The sequence below is a fragment of the Biomphalaria glabrata genome, chromosome 9 (genome assembly GCF_947242115.1).
Source record: "Biomphalaria glabrata chromosome 9, xgBioGlab47.1, whole genome shotgun sequence".
NCBI classification, from domain to species: Eukaryota; Metazoa; Mollusca; class Gastropoda; family Planorbidae; genus Biomphalaria; species Biomphalaria glabrata.
In genome coordinates, this window is record NC_074719.1 from 32,106,877 (window position 1) to 32,128,632 (window position 21,756).

The 21,756-nt window shown below is 31.7% G+C and overlaps 3 protein-coding genes across 12 annotated transcripts in view; 1 reads left to right on the forward strand and 2 right to left on the reverse strand.

Annotated features, from left to right (window-relative positions):
• Positions 1 to 59: 59 nt before the first annotated feature.
• Positions 60 to 9,577, reverse strand: LOC106057901 (mediator of RNA polymerase II transcription subunit 22-like). Of its 4 annotated transcripts, none has more exons than XM_056040968.1 (4): positions 9,464 to 9,577; positions 4,911 to 5,073; positions 2,394 to 2,474; positions 60 to 1,269 (listed from the first exon to the last, which is right to left on the reverse strand). In XM_056040968.1, exons 2-4 carry the CDS (start codon positions 5,046 to 5,048, stop codon positions 1,051 to 1,053), a joined length of 438 nt encoding a protein of 145 aa, XP_055896943.1. In that variant the 5' UTR covers positions 5,049 to 5,073; positions 9,464 to 9,577; the 3' UTR covers positions 60 to 1,050. The 4 variants fall into 4 exon arrangements, with proteins under 4 accessions (XP_055896943.1, XP_055896944.1, XP_055896942.1 ...); XM_056040969.1 differs by having other exon boundaries at positions 9,530 to 9,551; XM_056040967.1 differs by lacking the exon at positions 9,464 to 9,577 and adding an exon at positions 9,176 to 9,356.
• On the forward strand, positions 9,555 to 18,615 carry LOC106057900 (protein Dr1-like). 3 transcript variants are annotated; one of them, XM_013215246.2, is made up of 4 exons: positions 9,555 to 9,706; positions 11,162 to 11,399; positions 16,505 to 16,668; positions 17,484 to 18,615. In XM_013215246.2, exons 1-4 carry the CDS (start codon positions 9,662 to 9,664, stop codon positions 17,598 to 17,600), a joined length of 564 nt encoding a protein of 187 aa, XP_013070700.2. In that variant the 5' UTR covers positions 9,555 to 9,661; the 3' UTR covers positions 17,601 to 18,615. The 3 variants fall into 3 exon arrangements, with proteins under 3 accessions (XP_013070700.2, XP_055896941.1, XP_013070701.1); XM_056040966.1 differs by lacking the exon at positions 9,555 to 9,706 and adding an exon at positions 9,925 to 9,943; XM_013215247.2 differs by lacking the exon at positions 9,555 to 9,706 and adding an exon at positions 10,006 to 10,139.
• Positions 18,071 to 21,756, reverse strand: part of LOC106057899 (signal transducer and activator of transcription 5B-like) — a 47,361-nt gene continuing 43,675 nt past the window's right edge. For all 5 annotated transcript variants that reach the window (XM_056040953.1, XM_056040955.1, XM_056040957.1 and 2 more), the window contains one exon: positions 18,071 to 21,483. In XM_056040953.1, coding sequence (XP_055896928.1) covers positions 21,077 to 21,483 — 407 coding nt within the window. In that variant the 3' untranslated portion in view covers positions 18,071 to 21,076. The remainder of the gene's footprint in view (positions 21,484 to 21,756) is intronic.

Sequence of the window (21,756 nt, forward strand, 5' to 3'; positions counted from 1 at the left end):
GGTGTAAACAGACTTCAGTGCATGTGTATCATTGAAGCATAATGAACAACACAATGATATAAAAATATAACATTTTTAATTAGTTGAAATGCATATTAAATAGTCACAATAAATAACAAGATGCAATTACAAACAAAACCAAACACATTGTGAGATTACATTTGGTTAAAAAATGAAAGCACCTTTTAATTGAATTCATACCAAATAAATCACAACAAACAAATAAATCTTAATAATTAAACTATTACAATAGCATTATCCAGGCTAGTGACTGTACTTCTTACTGAACATTCAACTATTTCAATCACTCAAATACAATAAATCATAACAGTCAATTTCATGTTGAATAACATTTCAACAAAAAAAAGTTAATAAACAACAGAAGGTAACCAAGTTGCCAGGTCAAAATGACCAATACCAAGGTATCACTGAATTCCTCTTCTATGGGACATGGTGGCCAAATAAGTAAAGTGCTTGGCTTACAAACCAAGTGATTATGATTTCAATTCAAAGTGAATACAGGGATCTTTTTAGGTTGTCCTTAAGTCCACCCAAAGCTAATGGTTACCTGACATTAGTGGGGTAAAGTAATAGTGGTTGGTCCTTATGCTGGTGACATGACACCTAACTATGGGCCATAGAAATACAAGCATATCATGTGCCACACAGATGGCAAGGTATAAAAGGAAAAGTATCTTTTCTAACATTGCAACACACACACAAAAATAAAATAAAACATCATTAATTTTGAACTGAAAAAATCAAACACTTCATCTTTCTAATTTTTTTGTTCAAAAGTTTTCTAAAACTTCTCTTATAAACTCATGTTTACAATTATGTATCCTCATTAAAACAAAACAATTTGGATTTGAAAGAAATATTTTTAAACTTCTCCAGTTAACATAAATTTTTTTTAATGCAAAAATAAAAATTTGGTTAACTTACGCTTTTTGTTGCATTGTGCAATTTGAAGCTTTAATTAAACTTCATACATAACTGACAATGTGTCAAAAAATGAAACAAACAGGAAATAGAATGTAGATAAAAATGTCACTTGTACAAAGAGGAGTAGTACTCATCTTCCAGCTCATACAAGTCAGCAGCCATTTCATCTCTCAGTTTCATTAGCTTCATGTCAATGTTAATCTGGTTCTCTTTGTGCATTTTGGCATTGTGGGATATGGCTTCATTGACAGAGGGGAAGTCATTCAAAATGAGAAATTGCTTCAGATCTGAGACTAGTTTCATCAATGATTCACCAGCTTTTACCTGAAAATATTTGAAATCATCTGCTACTGGGCAATGCAATAAATGTGTTAAATGTGGTTTCATAAATTATTCAAAGAAAAATAATCATTTCCATTGCATTGATGATTTAGCAGCGAGCCATTTAATAATTGACTATACAAAAAGTTTATACGCTCGCTTTAAAGATTTTAAGCCTTTTGGAGACAAGTGATAGAACTTTTTTGGGAGGCAAAAGGTTTACATTCTCCTATGTAGATCAAAACTGGGTCTTTGTAGCCACTTAAAATTGCAATATCCTTTTTTTCTTTAGAATCAAATACATTTGCTTTTTTATACATGGCCTTCCAAAATGACAAACCAATAGGACGTAATACTAAAAACATTAGTTTGTACATTTACAAGTTAACACTTTAGCTAGCAAGAAGGAGGAACTCCTCTTTAGTACATGAAGAAAGGGTCTTCGAAAGAAAAGCTGGATGGACACTGTTAAAGAATGGACTGGCTTCTCTTGATATTTTTTACTAAGAACAGTTCCTGACCAGGAAAAGTGGAGTGATTTCGTTATGCAAAAAGCACAGCACTCCTACAATGCAATTCAAGGGACAGATGATTAAAAAAAAATTCAGCTTTCTTAATTAATAGTAATGGATTAAGGAAAATTTAAAATCTTGTTACACATGATGAACATGTAACATGAAAAGTAAAATCATTACTGGATTTAATTAATCTTTACACAATGACTACAGTTATTTTAACCCTTAAAAGTAATCAAATTGATTTTTTTTTTTAATTATTTGGCAGATATTCTACTGATACACTATGTAGAAATTTAGAGACACTCACACACTGTAAAATAATGATGTAATTCTAGTGATAAAATAGTACGAGGGTAAGCTGATTTAATGGAGCCAACTTCAACATTTAGAAAAAGGTATGTAAGAGAAAATGATAGATGTGGTCAGCTTGAGTGCAAACTGGCTTTAGATTGAGTACATACAAAAATATTTTTTTTTTAAACTAGAAAAGATTTTAAAATGTATTTCACAGATACCTGACAATCAATTGAACAAGAATTGAGGAAATCATTTGGCTCAGTATTGACTAATAATTAAAATACATTTTTTTTATTCCAAAAAGTAACTTACAATGTTTGCAGCTCTGACTTGCATTTCATAGTTGTCTTGATCTATCTGGGTTGGTCGCAACAGTTGCCCATCTTCTTCTATCTAAAAAACAACAGGTGTATTTCCATTTGTTTTTCTGATTTATTGTATTTATTTAATAATTTAATAAACTTTAACAAATTTCAATTCAATTATTTACTATAAATAGGTACTAATATCTGTTATTAAGAGAATGATTTCTGATGCTATTAAATCATATGTGACTAAAAAGCAATAGCTAAGACCATTCTAAGTTTCAATTAATATCTACAGGTACATAATTAGCAAAAAACAATTCTAATGAATGTAAATACTTAAGATTGCATAAATAATAAATAATAACTTAATTTTGAGTCAAGATAAAAATGACTTAGAAAGTATATACTTATTTAAAATAAAATAATTGTAAAGGAATAAAAAAAATATGAATAAACAATTGATATCAGACAAGCTCAGTAATACATTATAAGCATTTAAACTAAAAGTGTGTTTTTCAAACACACACACACAAAATCCACCTACAATCTTTTGCAGTAATATTTGATTAACATTAAATAATGAAATAATGATATGACTGATGCAAAACATATCCAGTCTGGTCATTAAATCCCCAATTTATTTTTTTTTCCTCAGCAATTGTGTAATGATGCTATTAAGACTTTCACTTTAAGCAATCATGTTTATTTACAATGATTGTTGATATTTTTAACATGTTCTGGTACCCTCCCCCTCTTCATTCTTGTGGAGAAATCTAAGAATGTATTTAAATCAGTAGTAAAATGGTAGATTTACTGTACAGCTGGGAGTGTTTTCAGTTGCACTGCTTCTATTTGATGAAAGGGATATCAATATTATTCTATGAAAACTGCATGACATTATCATCAAAGCCTAAAGTGGGGTGGAAGTAGTGGAAATCTTTTGAGAGCTGAGATAAAAACAGAATAACTATGATTAGGCCATTGATAACTTATTTCTTGGCATCAACTTTCCCTTTATCTTTATTTTTTAAACAATCTTTCTTAAATATGTGCAAAACATTTTTAACCTTGAGATAATGCCTTATTTATTCCAATAAATGCTGACTTCACCCATCCTCTGGAGCGGATTCATATCATCTATATAAGCTTGTTTCAATCCCCATTAAAACATTAAAGTACTTACAATCAAGAACCAACCTTTCTTAGTGATTTACATTAACACTCAAAAACAATTTTTACATTTGATATATTTATAAATTTTCAATATTTATATTTTTTAAATGACATTAAATTTTATTCTTTTTTAATGACACACTTTTTTTTTTGTGTCATGTTAAAATAACAATAAATATTTCAACTATTGCTGATTTCTTTATTTTTACAATTATTATTTGTTAGATAAAAGGTCAGAGAATGAAATGATCAGGGGATGAAATGACAATAAGATAAAACAACAGGATGAAGTGACCAGCAATAAAGTAACCGGGGATGAAGTTACCAGAGATGAAATCACCATAAAAAATAACATATAATGGGGTTAAAAAAACAAAAAACACACACAAACAAAATAATAATATAAGCTGTTACATAAAAAAAACATGTTTTCTGCCATCATACCATGAAGGGAATGCATGCAACCCATAAAGAAAATATAAAATTCAGCTTTAACAATGTCCAAAACCTTGGTGAGTTGTTATGGGATGTCTGTATAGACTTTAAGGTAAACTGAGATGCTCTATTTAGAGAAACTGAGAGAATTGATTTTCAAACTGCACAGCAGGGTATAGACAGGAAGAGAAAAAAGTGATGAAAGAGACATATGGACAGAATGAAAGTAGATTTAATTGAGTTGAAAGTGAAAATTGAAAATCAATAACACCTTGCATTTCAAATTGTGTTTTGAATATTAATATCCAAGTCTGGAAAATTATATGTATATTACTACAAGCTTTGTCATTTAAATAGGATTTTGAGCTTCAGTTCAATTCTATTTATAATTAGACATATTGAGAGCTACATTACAACCTTACCACATTTGTACTAAATGATACCAACTGAAACTTATTTTATTTGTTTATGTACTATTAAAAGAGTACTATCAATGACTCTTGATATGTAAGCAATGCCTACAATGCAAGGCCATCAGAGCTCACAATTTTTTTCCCTAAAAATTAACAATCAATCACAATAAACTTCAATTTCAAATCAAATACCCAAGTTTGATTAATTCAAAAAAAGTATTTATCACTCATATTAAAGATAATAGAACAGAATAAGTTGTGTTTTCAATTCATCTTGTACATAAATACAGTTTCTAATTAAAACTAAAAATGATTGATTCAAAATTCTAAGCTCAATATCCCTTAACTTGTTTCTTGCTTATTTACCTGAACCTAATTAGATAGATATAATTGTGTTAAAATGAGTGATAGTGAAACAATGTTAGGAATGAATGCAAGTCCTCCACCAGCCTCTGGTTCCATGAAAACTGAAAGAAATTGACAAAATGTTACCATTATACCTTTTCACTTACGCGGGCCAGTCGAATTATTTCCGTGAAATTATCATACATAGAACGAATGTTGTCTTTTAGATGAACCTGGTAGGACCTAAGTTGAGCTTCCTTATTCTGAGGGAGAGCACTCTGACCTTGGGACATATTTCTTTGGTTTCAATAGGAAATCCTGTTAAGAAATGAAAAACCAATGAAACATTACAAGTTAAACATTCTGAATCTCAACAAGAATTGAATGGTCCATCAAACCTGAGACAATAAGATCATACAATTAACAAAGTCCCTCAGCTACAGACTAATGTAAAAAAAAAAAATAGGTCATTATTTGCACACTACTAACAAAAAAGTTCAGGAGAATTTTCATTTGTAAAACAAGTTTTTTTCTACTAAGGTAACAAAGATCAATGTTTGTTATTGGTTTTGTGTGTACACAAAAAAGCATTTTGTGTACAAAATAAAAGTGAGATAGTATTTTAGATCTAAACAAGTAAAAGTCCTCTGGAAAAAAAAACTTTTAAAATGAAACACTGATTTTGATTGTCAATTTTTGCATATCTAATATGTAATCAAGCTCAATCAACTTATATGGCAGTTAAAAGAAAGCCAGTCAAAAGACCTTGTCCACAAAATGGATCACAGATTAGCAAGTTTTCCAATTTTAATTATTTTTTTTAATTAGTAGAAATTAATCTAGATCTAGACCCATTCATTTGTACTTGTACAAGGGTTAATTTGATGCAGTTGGAAATCTTTTTTTAAGTTCCTTTACAATGCAGTTTTTTTTAAAGTGTATTGGCAGTTTAAAATTTTTATCTACATTTATTATTTCAATAAGATAACTAGATCTAGACTGAGATTCTTAGAGTCTAGAGACAGTATAAATATTGTTACGAATCTCGCTATCCAGGCTCTCTGCAAACTGCACCACACGACACCACCAACTGAAAGAACTTGACAACTCAGGGCTCCAAATAACGTAATAGTTTAATGTCAATAAATAACAGCCAATACTGTACAATTGGCAACACGTAACACAAGACTGTACAAATATCTCTCCGTTAATCGCCGTATCAACTCTTGCACTGGTCTCTCTGTCTCTTCTCGGACTTGTACTGAGCCGTCGTAACGAACCGTAGCTCGAGAAGTTGTGTCTCCCCCATCTTTGATACCTTCGCTCTTTATATAGGGTCCCTGCTGGCCTTCTAAAACCGGGCAGAACGTCGCTCGACCATTCTGGGTGGTCATATGACTACATCCCTCGTGACGCTCCTGAGCTCTGTTCACAACGATGATCCTACTCGAACCTTCATGTTGATACTCGTCTCGGCTGACTGTCGTAACTCGTCACGGTTCACCGCTCGTCTAGCGCTGGCCTGGGGCGATTTGCGTCGGCTGACTACACACACACCACTACCCCCATCTGTGCCACCACCAGGTTTATAACAATATATAACTTAGTCCCTCTTAGTCAGTCTAACCACTGTCTAACCTAGATTAGATCTAGATCATGTACTAGACATAAAACGACTCATGACAGCACTTACAAAGCTCAACAACAACAGCAAAAAAACTTATTCAATGGATACCAGCACATATAGAACTAGAAGGAAATAAAAAGGCTGGCACACTCGCCAAGAGTGGGAGAACAAACTCACAATTAAACTCTGCACTCTATCCAGAAAAATGAAGAAACTAATAGTAAATAAAATAAATGAGAAATGGACATACTGTCATCCAAATCCCAAGAAAGATGATGCTTATTATAAGCTATCCTGACAAGATCAATGTCTAATCTTTCGACTCAGGACCGGACACAACAGAATGCGACAACATATATGTACCGGAAGCTCAAAATTGGAACCAATGAAATATGTGTAGTGTCACCAGAGAACGCTGACCATGTCCTTCAAAACTGCGCTCTTTACCAAGAGGCCCGTACAAGACACTGGCCCCAAAACACCCCAACAGAAAGAAAACTATATGGAGAGCTCCCTGATTTGGAAACCACTGCGCAGTTCATCTCATGTATTGGTCTAGTCATCTGAATGCTCCAACATAAAAAAATTAGAACGAAGAAGAAGAATCTACTAGATACACTACTAGTAGAGTAGAGTAGTCTCTACTGTCTACTCGCTCTATACTCTTCTGAACTGATAATGATCTACATATCAAATGAGTATCAGTCAAGCATCCTTTAAAAGTTGAAGCAGTTTTTTTTTTAGAAATTATACAATCTTGAAAGAGATGTAAAAAATAATTAAAAATAAAAAAAGTAAAAAAGACAACAGCTCGAATAAGAAGGAAAAATGTTTATTTCTCTGACTCTAGCCTAAATTTAAATCATTAATCAAATGTGTGATATTGAATTGTGAAGCCTTTCAAAGAGATGATAGATCTAGATCTTATTATATAATACAGACATTATTTCAAAAAAGAAGCTGATTACGTCCTAACCATCATGCATCTAGTCATGCATGTCAATCAATGTCTTAAATTCTGCCAATTCACTAGTTTTCCTGGCTGGCTTAGGCAACCAATTCCATGCTCTAATAGCACTAGGGAAGAAGGAGCATTTGTACAAATTTGTCCTAGCATATATGGAACGAGGAAAGTGCCTTTATCTTTGTGTCTTTCTGAGTATTATATTAGATTTTGTTTTTGTATTTGAATATTATGGTTTTAAAGTGTTTTATGTATAATTGCTTTTTATGTATAATTGCTACTTTACTTTTGAGTCTTCTATCCTGAAGGCTTTCTAAATTTAGTGATTTACTGATTATATTTATTTTTGCTTTGAACATTAAAGAAAACATTGCATAAAAATACACTAAAAAAAATGTTGTTCAATATTGTAGCATTTTCTAAAATGGTAAACCTAATCAAGAACTAACTATAGCACTCAATCTAGGTGAAATGAAAAGCAAGGGAAGTGTCCTATAATACATGTTCTTCTAATATATTGCTTGCCTAATGCACCATGGGACTATACAGTAGCCTTAGTACTGGAAGCACCCCCATTCATGTGTATGAGGTAAAAAAAAAACAACCTTTCCTACCAGTGTACTTTATCGCCTAGTAGAGAAACGATCTTGCACAGGAATACAGAACTAAATGTTTTAAAAATTATAAAAATGGAATGAGCACCACACTACCACAGTATTTCTGTAATAACCATCAAATGCATTGATAAAAATATGGGGAGCTGTTAAATAGGGGAGTGTAAAAGGGGATGCTTGATCAGATCTAGTATAAGTAGTAGAGTAGAGATCTCAAAGAATGTCATAGAAATTATAGAGATGTATCATTTACACTTGATCTAGTATAGATTTAGTTACCATTTAGTATACTTAGAATGTCTTAGTCATTCTTAGAATTAGATTTAGATACTGTCTACTCGTGTTGACTAATTGTAGAGTAGACTTAGTCATTTCAAAATTTAACTAAAAAAATGATTGTCACTTAGACTCAAAGTAGACTTACTGACTTAGTCTTATTACTAACTTTTTAGTGTCTTACTCTTAGTAGATGACTAGCATTAGATGATTAGATCTATTAGTTAATAGTTAGAAAATAGATCTAGATATTTATGATTAGTGATTAGATCTAGAGCTATTTATATTTTATTCTATAGTATCTATACAATCTAGAATTTCTAGATTCTATACTACTATTCTATACTGAAGTATACTATAGTGACTATAGTGTCTATAGTATTACTATGTTATAGATCTAAGTTCTAACTATATTCATTATAGGCCTATTGATTATTGAAATTGAGACTATCAGTATTATGACTAGATTAGTATATAGATTCTAGATCTAGTATATTACTAGATCTAGATTTAATTATATAACATTTAATGATTTATGATTTAGATTTTAGAATATTTAGATCTAGATCTACCTACATTTATTTGAATAAAATAAATTGAAAATTCTAGACTCTATTTTTTTTTATAGTCTATACTGTCTATAGACTCTATAGACTAGATCTATATAAATATATTAGAAGACTCTACTAGATCACTAGATCTAAGTACTAAATTAGTACTAGACTAGATCTAATCAATCTAATCTAAAAAATTCTAAATCTATCTGAGACTATCTTAGAATCTCTACTATAAATAATGATATATAATATATAATATATTTATATATTATTAATATTATTATAATATATATATAATATATATAATATACATAATAATTAATATAGACTAATTATAGACTCTAGACTAGTCATAGTGCAGTAAAAAATGTAGTAGATTTACTTGATGTAGTCAAGTCTAGTCAGCTTTTTTTGCTGCTCAGGTGTAAACACAGTAAACTCTTTAACTTTATAAATAACAATAACTACAATTATTATAGTAAAAAAAAAAAAAAGTATTAATAGAAGATTTAGATTGTTATGGACGATTTGAAGCTATGGACGCCATTTGATTTCTCAAAAAATTGTTCTCTTTATAAATCTAGTTTTAACGAAAATCGAAATAATTTACATCTAAATCTATGTAGATCTATAGCCACTATAGGTGATCTAATATAGATTTTTTTCCTACACTATTTTGAAGTCCAGAGTATTATTAATAAATAAAGACAATTTCTTCTATGGTATCTAGATATACCATATAGATCTAGATTCTAGATCTGCATAAAATTGCTCTATAAAACAGTTTTTTTTCTTTTGTTTTAGATTACGCTATTTTAAAAGTTTTGACATAGATCTAGCTCTTTAAAAAAGAAAATTCAGAAAGTTGATGACAATAACAAAACACTCTTCTGAAAAGTCTTCCTATATAACAGTATGTAATCTAGAAATAGATCTAGATCTAATTCAAGTTATATATAATATATATATAGAATAGACTATGTCTATAGATCTTTGATCTAGATTTATAGCTTGTCTTATTTAGATCTATAATCTATTCTATATGCTTTAGTTTATATTATTATCTTTTTTTAGAATAGATCATCATCTTGCTCTATTTTAGTTCATTAGTTACAATTACAAAGGTCCTGAAAGTCAGTGAAGGGTGTAGGTCTGTTTATTCATGATGTTTTTAGTTTTTCTTGAACTTTCACTTTGATTTAACTTTGTATTAGTTTGAAGTCAACCCTATCAACCTGCTCCTGCAAAACTTTTAGTTTTACGTTTGTCACACTTGAATGACTTGATCCTTTTTTTAGTTTTTTTTAGTCGTTAAGATTGTTGATTGTAATTGTTGAAATGAAAAGGTAATCTTTAATTACTTTAAATTTAAAGTAAAGTTAAATCAATTTGAAATTAATTAAAAATCTTTGAATTTTTAAGGATTTGCTGTTAATTAATTAGTTGCTTAACTGGCTGAATTGACTGAAGAGATTATTCATTGGTTTGTTCTTCATTGGTTTGCTGTATGGTGAGAGTGAACAGAAGAAAATACCATGAAACCATTAGTATCACTGTAATTTTGAAATGACTGTATACATTCATTTCTGTTACTCAGTCGGTTACCAATCATATTTTGCATATATTTGAATCTTGATAAAAAAGTGTTCTGGGCAAAATGAACATTATACCAACCATTTCAAGTATGGATATTAGCATTATATATTCTACATGTATAAATCTGGGCAAAATGAACATACCAACCAATTCAACCATAGTGCAGCATATATATTAGAATTATATATTTTACATGGATCAATCCACACATGCCCATTACAGTTGGGGACACAAATACTGTCGTATGTTACACAGAGATTATCTTGTGGTATCAGTTAATAAATGTCAATCAACTTAAGTTTATAAACGAGTGATAGGGTGTAAAACAATAAGGTTAGGGTTAGGGTTAATATTATCATTGGTATGTAATTGAGAAGTTTTGCTAAATTGAATTGAGGGTATTGCAACTTTTTTTTTTTTTTACAATTTACATTTTAAAAAATTATCTGGCTAATCTGGCAGTGATATTTATAAATACTTTTTTGTTATCATTTTTTATTAAATGATACATTTTTAGATCTCTATTAAATATATGAAGGGGTACATTTAATAAGCTGTACCCAGAAATGCCTTATTAAGACTTAATAAAAACTTGTAATGTGAGGTTTTACTCTATTAACATAACATTGTATAGATCTAGGATCAGGCCATAATTAACATATAGACATACTGCTTTCTGAACATCATAAGTTTAGACACTCTTTATAACCATTGGTTTAAAATTTTTCATCAAGTTTATGCCTGACCATATATTGTGTATATTGTTTCTTAGATGACAGATAGCAGAGAGAACAGAGATCAACCCCAACCTGATGATGACCTGAGTATACCAAGAGCAGCTCTGAACAAAATGATCAAAGAGTTGCTGCCCAACATACGAGTCGCCAATGATGCAAGGGAGCTTATACTTAGCTGTTGTACAGAATTCATACACCTAGTTTCCTCGGAGGCTAATGAGATCTGTGTCAAGACAAACAAGAAAACTATCTCCCCTGATCATATTGTAGCAGGTAGAATATAGTTTCTAAATAAATCTAACACCTGTTAAATACACATGAAAATAACTCAAATAAGTCACTGTTTAGGCCTGAAATCTTGAATATGTGCACATGTCAAAGATACAACAGTATTGTAAAATCTATTCAAGGGAAAGGTGTAATGAATGCTTATTTTTTCTTTCTGGTTTTGTTTTATTTTATATTATAAAAGACATCTTTGCTATTTTAATAATTTGTATAAACACCTTTAAAATGCTTGGAAATCAAATCAGTACTGGTACCTCAATGTAGCCTATATCATATTTGAGTAATTAAATTAGTCTGGTTTTACCAAGATTACCTAGATTATTTTATCATGTTATGATACTTTGATGAGTTGACATGGCTTCATCTAGAATATTTAGATGAGGTTTATAAATATAGATATAAATGATGGCTGCCTGATTATGTAGTACCGTGATGCCCAATATACAGTTCTGGCCCGTGATGTGGTTCCATCTGGCCCGCAAAACGTCAGCACAAAGTGTAGATAATTCCCCCTCCAAAAAAAATTATCTTTACCTTCATTAGGGTCCTCACTATTTCTTTGATGGATTTGTACCATGGCCTTTAATATTTGTCATTTATGAAATAGGGCTCAGAATATTGAAATGTACCAAGAAAAGTGAACAGGTCTTTCCTTTTTTGTGAAACTTGACAATAAGTCAACATATTTGTTTTATAAAGAAAATGTGGCTCTTTTAAAAAACATAAAAAAAAGCATTTTGAAACAAATATTGTGGCATTTTTGGTTTGAGCCACAAATAAAAAGTTGTTAAACTACACTTAGTTATAGGAGGATTGCTAGGAATATTTACCAAAAAGAGATAAGAAAATGAGTGAGTGGTAAGGCTAGCTACAATGTTGCTCACATTTTAAGTAGAGTATATGTCTATATGTTGAGACAGACGTCAATTCAACCTACACAACTATAGTCTCCAACATCTTAAAAGCAGCAAAAAAATACATCCCTCGAGGTCAAGTTAAGAAATACAAACCTTTTTGGACACCTGAATTAGATAAATTAGTAAAAGAAAGAAACATGGCCAGGAAGACTATAGAAAAAAAAACTACTAGAGAGAACAAGACAACGTACAACAAATTGACAGGGCTTATAAGATACAAAATTAAAACAGAAAAAAAGAAAAAGTGGACCACAACATGCGAACAACTAGATCTAAACAAGGATGGTCGAAAGGCCTGGACCCTTCTGCACCGGCTAGCAGGAAAGAAACAAATAACAAACCCCCAACCTATAAAAGGCACTGACGACATAATAACAGAAAACCTTAAAAAGGCTAAAACCTTCAATAAATATTTTGCCAGCATTAACAAGTCAAAGCCAAGAAAACAACTGGACCAGGCCTTCAGTAATATCTTAAAGAAAGAAGAAAAAGCTCCAACAGTCAACTGTCAGATCTTTGACACTCCCTTCACTCTACATGAGCTCAATACTGCCCTAAAAAGCTTCAAGTCAAGAAAATCCCCTGGACCCGATAAAATAACAAATGAAATGATTCGGGGACTAGGACCACAGGTCCAAAACTGTATACTTAACTTTATCAGCCATACATGGAAAACTGGAGACATACCACAGGAATGGAGAACCGCAAACATAATACCCATTTTAAAGAAAAATAAACCACCTGGAGACCCAAAAAGTTATAGACCAATATCTCTAACATCCAACATTGGCAAAATGGCAGAAAAAATGATCAATAACCGACTTTATTGGTGGCTAGAAAGTACTTGCTCACTCCACAATGCACAAGCTGGCTTCAGGAAAGCAAGTAGAACAAAAGACCACCTCTTTCGTTTTATCCAGGACACAGTAGAAGGGTTTCATGAAAACAAGCACACTACAGCAGTATTTATAGATTTGCAGCAAGCCTATGATAGAGTGTGGAGAAAAGGTCTATTTTTGAAGATGAAAAAATGGGCATCCATGGAAAAATGTACAGCTGGATCAGGGCATTCTTAAAAAACAGAACCATCCAAACCCGATTCGAAGGTGCCATCTCTAGTAAAAAAAGTTTGGAAGAAGGACTACCACAAGGTTCAGCCCTTAGCTGCACTCTCTTTCTAATCTTCATGAATGACCTCCCGGACCTCATTTCGGTCAATAAGGCACTTTATGCAGACGACCTTTTAATTTGGACTACAGAGAAATATCCAGTGCTGACTAGATCCAAACTAAATAGAGCCCTCACAACTATCTCCACATATTCAAAATTATGGAAAATGGAAATAAACAAAGAAAAGTCAGTTTATTCAATCTTTAGCCACAGCAACAAAACAGCAAAAAGAAACTACATCCTAAAAATAGACTCTCAGCCAATAAATAAAGAATAAAATCCAACATATCTTGGTGTAAAACTAGACCAAAGACTGTCTCTAGAACACTTTATGGCAGATTTAAAAGAAAAGGCATCACAAAGATTAAACATAATAAAACACCTAGCAGGAACATCCTGGGGAGCTGAAAAGAAAACCTTAAGACAGTTATACACTGGATATGTCAGATCTGTCATGGATAACTGTCTCTCCATATAAGTGGCTGCCAACAAAACCTATCAATCATCATTAGATACAATCCAAAACCAAGCCTTGCGGTTAATTAGTGGAGGTATGAGAACTACTCCCACAGCAGCCTGTGAAATAGACTCCAATATTGAACCTCTTAAGTTAAGGCACAACAGAGCAGCATTAGAAGCTATTGAGAGATACAGAAGGTTGGAGGACGATCATCCAAATAAATTACTAACACAGAGAAATAGGAAAAACAACCAAAAAAAAGCAAAGGACTGTGATCCAACTTACTGACGAACTAGCCCTAAAACACCACCTACCCAATAACAGAGAAAAAAATACCAGGTTTTCAAACATTACACCCGGACTAAACTACAAACAACCAACCATCAAAACACATTTACTAAATAACACCTTAACAAAAGAATCAAATCCACTGGAGCTCAAAGTAGGCACGCTTGAAACAATCGAAAGCTATCAAAAAACAGCTATCCATATTTATACAGATGGATCGGCTTTCAAAGCTACCATCAATGCTGGTCTTGGTGCCTTCCTGGTCTTCCCTAAAAATAAACACTTTGAGATAAGCGCACCCAAATTGAGGCAATTACCATAGCACTCCAGACAGTGGAAAACAAATTATATGAAGGAGTGCAACCACCATCAGATATTGTCTTTACAGACTCCCAATCTACTCTGCAAGCACTTAACAGCAGCACTTCAAACAGCCCAAGAGAGTTGACAACACTCATTGTGATAATCCACCAGATGATATCAAAATTAAATATCAATATTACACTACAGTGGATCCCTGGACACATTGGCATCATGGGAAATGAAAAGGCAGATAAGCTATCAAAGGCAGGTTCATCTATGGAACAACCAGATAGACCTGTTAACTACCTCACCCTAAGGTCAATGTTAGTCAACAGTCACAAAGAGGAGTGGCTCAACCAATGGGCATCAGGAAACACAGGCAGAGCCATGTACAGAGAAATGACTACGCCTAACAAACTGGACAGTATTAACTTCCTCCCCCGCAAAGAACAATCTACAATCTTCCAACTAAGAACAGGACACACACCACTATTAAATTACCACCTGAACAAAATAAACTCCACACAACTACCCCTTTGCAGACATTGCGCCCACCCCTTTGAAACTGTAAACCATATCCTCTTTGAATGCCCCTCCCTAATCCACCTTAGGCAGACCCTACTTCCACTACAGCCCAACATAACCAACACCCTGTACGGCAGTGCTGAACAGCTGAAGAAAACAGCACACTTTTTTATCTTGGCACAGTCTGCAAAAGAGCTCACAGCTCAGCAGCAATAAAGCTGGCTAGAAGAAGAAGAAGAATATGTCTGTATGTTAATTATGGTCTGATCCTAGATCTATACAATTTTATATTAATAGAGTCAAACCTCAAATTACAATTATGAGTCTTAATGTTGCTCACATTTTAAGTAGAGAAATGGAGCCATTTTCCAGCATGTAAAAAAAAACAATTTAAATATCCCAATTAACCTCTCTAATAGATGATTTTAGGTCATTTTGTTTTTGTAACTTTTCGTTCATGTGGCCCATGACACAAGTGTCACAAATTAAAATGGCCCGCAGGTCAATTTAAGTTGGGCATCACTGGTGTAGTAAACTGTTGATTGATGATTTCGATGGTACTAAATTTAAACCCTGTTCACCGACATTTTTTAAGGATGCAATGGATGATCCAAAGAAGGATGCTTTGCTTAAAACTGTGCATTTACTGGCCTTTTGATTGAGAAGTGCAACAAAAAAAGTAGGGGGCCTAAAAAATGTGCGGAATTATGCTGCCGGGGGGGGGGGGGGGGGGGCATTATAATGCAACATGTGGGAAGGCTAAAACTGATAGGTCTAAGAAGTGTTTGTGCATACTCTACATTAGGGGGTTGCAGGCTGTTCAATTTAATAATGAAAGAGACAAAAAAGGTCTTATAGAATTTGAGGACCAGAAAAAAAAAAGTTTTGTAGGTGGGAAAGTGTTGTAATGCTGGCTGTTTTATTGAAGGATAAAAAAAGTGTTCTGGGCAAAATGAACATACCAACCCATTCAGCCATAGTGCAGCATATATATTAGAATTATATATTTTACATGGATCAATCCACACAGGCCCATTACAGTTGGGGACACAAACACTGTCTTATGTTACACAGAGATTATCTTGTGGTATCAGTTAATAAATGTTGATCAACTCAAGTTTATAAATCAGTGATATGGTGTAAAACAATAAGGTTAGGGTTAATATCAACATTGTTATGTAATTAAGAAGTTATGCTAAATGTTCGGTAACAGTATCTATTTACTAGACACTAGGATGGTATCCAGCTCGTCCTATATATTTATATTTATTTTTTTTACTATCTGGCCGAATCTGACTCTGTTCAGTTATCAAAAAGTACTATCCAGTGCTCCTCTAATACATATATTATAATAATTATTATATATATTTATACATTAAGTTTTCTTCAGTTATATTTACTAAATAATTTTACCATAATATTTTCAGCTTTAGACAGTTTGGGATTTGGAGCATACAAAAATGAAGCCAAAGCTGTTCTCAAAGAAGCAAAAGCAGTAGCAGCTAAGAAACGTCGTGGAAGCTCAAGGCTTGAGAATCTTGGCATTCCAGAGGAAGAACTATTACGCCAGCAACAAGAGCTGTTTGAAAAAGTAATTAGCTTTATTTGATTTGCCTGACAGAAAAATTTTGTAGGGATTTAAGTTAGCTGTCATGACCTATGTATAAAATAGTGCACTAGAAAATAACATAGTCCTCTTTTAATTACTAATAATAAACCATCTGAAAAAGTTATGCTTCAAAAAAAAATTCAGACTAGGTTTCTTTGATTTGATTTCATTTTCTTAATTGATTTTTTAAATTTAAGTATTTATTATTTTAAATTAATACAATACTTCTCTGGAATCCTTTTTTTTTTTTTTTCTAATATTAAGAGCCGTAAAGTGCTTTACTTCGAAACCGAAGGTCCTGGATTCGAATTCCGACGACGGATTTTTAATTTCGGGATCTTTAGGCGCCTCTGAGTCCACCCAGCTCTAATGGGTACCTGACATTAGTTGGGGAAAAGTAAAGGCACTTGGTTGTTTTGCTGGCCACATGACACCCCTGTTATCCATAAGCCACAGAAACAGATGACCTTGACATCATCTGCCCTATATACCACAAGGTCTGAAAGAGAAACTTACTTTTTTAAGAGGGGTAAAAAAAAATAATATTTTTTGTTGTTGCTGGGTGTCAGCCTGTATTGCACAACTATTTAGTAGCTATTACATTAGGGGGGAAAATAAAAGGTTTAGTATTAGTTTCAATTTTCTAGACTAGTTAGTATTGCCTGCACAGATTGTCTTGGCTTTTGGTTTATGTTGTGATTGTTTCAGAATTTTCATCTCCTTCAAACTTAAGATTCATTTCTAAAATTTATTTTTCCATGTTGACCCTAAACCACAAATGTGTCTTTTTTTTTCAGGCTAGGCAAGAACAGGCCATGTTGGACCAGCAACAGTGGATGCAAATGCAGCAGGCTTTGCAACAGCAACAACAGCAGCAACAGCTGAGGCAGGATGAGAATGATGACTACTCCTAGCAGGAGAGTGACAGGGGCACAAGTGGATTTGTGATTGAACCAAATGTTTGGATCTGGCTATTGTGTGTTATGATTGAACTGTAATAAATATTCATTTCTCTATTCAATTTTTGTTTGACTTAGCTTCTCTAAGTTTTCTCTCAGATTTAGAAGTTCCTCAAAGTAGAATGGCAGGTTCATAATAAAAATATATTCCTTCTAGTTTTTTTCGCCATGAAATGTCTATTATAAATAGCTAATAACTATGGGTACCCTTAGATATTTCCTCAATTTGTAAACTTTTAAAGATTCTCTTGAATACTTATGTATAGAGCAAAAACAAAAAAGATATATGACCTTCATAAACTTGATTTCTTAATTCTTCTTGAACTTTTTCATAAAAGAAAATAGAAATCTTATCAACTACAAACGATGAAGGTACAGTTATTTGTATATAACATTCATTCACCCTGATATTCAAGAACAATTCATTCTATGGTAAAACATTTTACTGTAACAAAACTATTCCAAATTTTATTTTTGTAATTGATAAGGATTCTAAGTACATCTAAAATAATTAAAAATAGATTTAATTACATTAAAAGTTGATAAAATAAAAATATACTCATGTTTAACAAATATTTTTTAGTAAAGATTCATTCAGTTCTCTTTAAAAAAAAAAAAGTATTATATTTCAACAGCTCATTTATTGTTTGAAGTATGAGATAAAAACCCAGATCTGGACAATATCTAAACTTTTTTTTTAGAAACATAACTTCTTTAGCCAACAGATTCAATATCTTTATTTTATCCCTTCAAATTGCATGGAAAATAACATGCTTCAAATGTCTAGAAGAATCCCAGTAAATTTACTACAAAAAGTAGTTTTTATCTTTACAGTAACATTTCAACCTAAGGCTTGCTTAACTCAATAGTGCCTAGTTCCAGTTTAAAAAAAACTCTATTATCTTACAAAAGAAAGATAACTCTGAATTTGAAAAAAAAATTAAAAATTAACAAACATTTTTAAAAATATGTCTAGTGTTAAATGATATATACTTTTAATATCTTTAAAATAAAAAGAAGTTTAAAAAAAATGCAATTATTAGGGTAGGCCTTGTACACTGCAGCATTGACACCACTGCATTTCAAAAATTACAAATTACTAAAATAGCTTAAAATATCTGATTTTCAGTTAAAAAAAAGGTCTCCATGCTCGTTCTGAATGAGATTTGAGCTCTTCTAATAGAGAAGTTTTAAAAAGTAATAATAGCACCCAAACGCATTCTACTGCATAGATACCACGTCCTATCACAATATGCATTATTGGGTTAAAACAGTAAATACTACAGCTATTACAGTTTTTTAAAAACTTCTAAAAACCAAAATCTGGATTCAGTACTAGCAAGTCTTGTTTATTCTGCCTCATTTCAAAAGTAGGATCAATCATTTGAGCTAATATAACAGTATTGGACTAAATCTACAATATAAAAGATAGTTAGCTATTAATGGGAAATAAAGACATCTCAAAAGGTAAAGCATAAGAAGTTGTTTTTTTCTAGTGTAGTTTTCACCATTTCACCTTTGTAAGCAATATATTAGGTATCAGCAAAAACTAAAGCAATATTTTAATGATAGCATTATAGGATATCATTTCTCTGCTTGATATAAACACTTAGTTCACTGGTTTAATAAAAAAGACACCGGATTAAAGGAAAGCAATAACATACTTGGAAACAACTCTAATCAACATATTAAAGGGAGCATACACATTCAAGCACTATATCAAAAATCAGTCCATATTGTCAAGATTTTACAATAGCTAAGTTTTAGAAATATTTAGCTAGAACAATTCAAATAAAAACCATGGCAATATCTTTACATTAAATGGCAGCATATTGAGAGTCTGCAAAGCTGAATGAAAAAAAAAAAAGACTACAAACCAGAACAGAATTTTTTATATGCCACTCAATTTTCCTAAAAGAACTGAATGCATGATTCTAAACAAAATCAAACAAGTTTTGTAGACCATTGAGGTTTAAATTAGTCTAAACATGTCTCAACTCTCACATTTAAAACACATAACATCAATTTCAAACATTCAAAGGCAATAATCTGGATTTTTCTAATTATACAACAGTCAAAAAGAATAAAATATACTAAAACATTTGAAAATTTGCAATGTAACATCATAAAATGCAAAAACATAAAGCACTGAATACAGATAACTTGTAATTCATCAGAGTATTGTAATGTATCAACAATGAATCAAATAAACCTAAGAGCATAACTTCATCTCAACCTTTCCCACCAAAGAAAAGAATGTTATTTAACTTTAGGCCTAGTCAAAAAATTAGAAAAATTAAGAATTATAGCAATTTCATAAGTAGACCAAGTTGGGAGCTGCATATTTCATCACATTTGATGATGCTATAAAAAAAAAATATTTATAATTATGTAAAGAGCATACATTGAACAAATAATTTAATTAAAAAATAAAACATAAAGAAAAAAATGATGGCACACAAATCAAATGTTACTGAAGGGAACAAACTGAGAGGCAAGTCAAATCATATACAGCATAGACTTTAGAATACAATGAACACTAGTGTTTATTCTAGTGGGGGGGGGGGATGAGTCTAATTAATAAACCAATCCAAGATCAATAAGATAGGAGATGGAGAATCAATTCATAATGATTCTTTCATTTACTTTTGTGTACCTTCAGCAGGTCATTAGATAAGCTTTGCTCAGATGTCTTTACAATCTCCCACATCAAATAAAGCTAGAGTAAAATATCCAGGTCTTACTAATGCAATGAATGCTTTTGAAATACAGGGTTAAGTTCAATTAATGTACAATGGCAGACCTGATATGTCTCAAAACATATTCATTTTAAACATGGAACAAAACAGGTCATTTATTTTTTATCATAAGACAAAACATTTGAGTTCCATAAATAGTTATGGAATTATCTAGACAGAAAAAAGTGTATTAAATATTTCAGAATTAAATATACACTATTCACTACTTAACCAATTTATATGTAGAAATATATCGTCATACCCAAGCCTTTGAAATACAAACCTGAACTTATGAATAATAACTATAAACATGTAAATACAGAACAGTAAGGAAATGAAATATGATTCATTTTATAAATGTAAAATGTGTCAATAAATGTATCTGTGAGATGGCAAACAAATTCAAGAATTAATACATTCCAAAGTTTTTGTATAACAATATTTGATTTTAAAAAAATATACTAACATCAGACTTCATATTCCTTGATTTTTAATTTCAATCAGATTCCTAAATTTTTAGTTCAAATAGATTTTCACTTTTGAAAATAATTTTAGAAAGATGTTTCCAATGGGGATACAAGAAGAAACAAAAATCTATAATATAAAAATACAAATCATTTTTATCAGAACTCTTGAGTTAACATTATTAGCAAGATCTCAGCTAGATCTAAAACATTCTGGACAATCTCTGTTTCATTGGGATGGAGAAGGAGAATGATCTGAATGATCTCTGTCAATGCCAGAATCAGCAAGACTGTAGAAAGAGCCATGAGATCCTGGCGGAGAGTTATCAGAAAAGTTGGAGTTGCTGTAGGAGAAGTTGGAATCAGTTCTCATGATTCTTTGGGGAGGACCACTATTGGGAATCATGGACTCGGAATTTAAGAAGTTCAGTGTTTCATTCTGGGAGTGTTCTGTCCCTGATAAAAATAAATCTTCATTTAGGGCTTGATTTTGTGTATCCTGTGTAAAATAAACTAAATCTGTAGGGTTAAATTCTGTTGCTTCTTGCAATAGTCTATTGATCTGGCTTATGTCCACCTCAATTACAGAATTTCCAGCCAGTTGCTGCATTTGATTTGTTTTATCATCAAAAAAAGCTGATGAGGAGAAATTAAAAACATTATATACTGGTAGTTAAAGGAATTACGGTTAAAGCACATTTTCATTTCATTTTTGAAACTATCACATTAATTTGCAAACTACTTAGAATCAATGAATTACTGGTAGTATTTAAAACTCATCTGATAATTTGAGAAAGAACAGGATCAGCTTGTTGATAAGATGTTTAACTAAGTTACGAAACGACATAATGTTTAACAGCAGATGTCAAGTTCACACATTTCTGCTAAAAAAATTCACAAGGCCATCAT

What these genes read in the sequence shown, in the direction of transcription:
- LOC106057901 (XM_056040968.1), bottom strand. Translation starts at nt 5,048, where the DNA reads ATGTCCCAAGGTCAGAGTGCTCTCCCTCAGAATAAGGAAGCTCAACTT. An exon ending in TGGCCCGCGTAAGTGAAAAG is followed by an intron (nt 2,475 to 4,910) that starts GTATAATGGTAA and finishes GTTGTTTTTTAG; the next exon opens with ATAGAAGAAGATGGGCAACT. An exon ending in AAGTCAGAGCTGCAAACATT is followed by an intron (nt 1,270 to 2,393) that starts GTAAGTTACTTT and finishes AAATATTTTCAG; the next exon opens with GTAAAAGCTGGTGAATCATT.
- LOC106057900 (XM_013215246.2), top strand. Translation starts at nt 9,662, where the DNA reads ATGACAATAACAAAACACTCTTCTGAAAAGTCTTCCTATATAACA. An exon ending in AAAAGTCTTCCTATATAACA is followed by an intron (nt 9,707 to 11,161) that starts GTATGTAATCTA and finishes ATTGTTTCTTAG; the next exon opens with ATGACAGATAGCAGAGAGAA. An exon ending in CCCTGATCATATTGTAGCAG is followed by an intron (nt 11,400 to 16,504) that starts GTAGAATATAGT and finishes TAATATTTTCAG; the next exon opens with CTTTAGACAGTTTGGGATTT.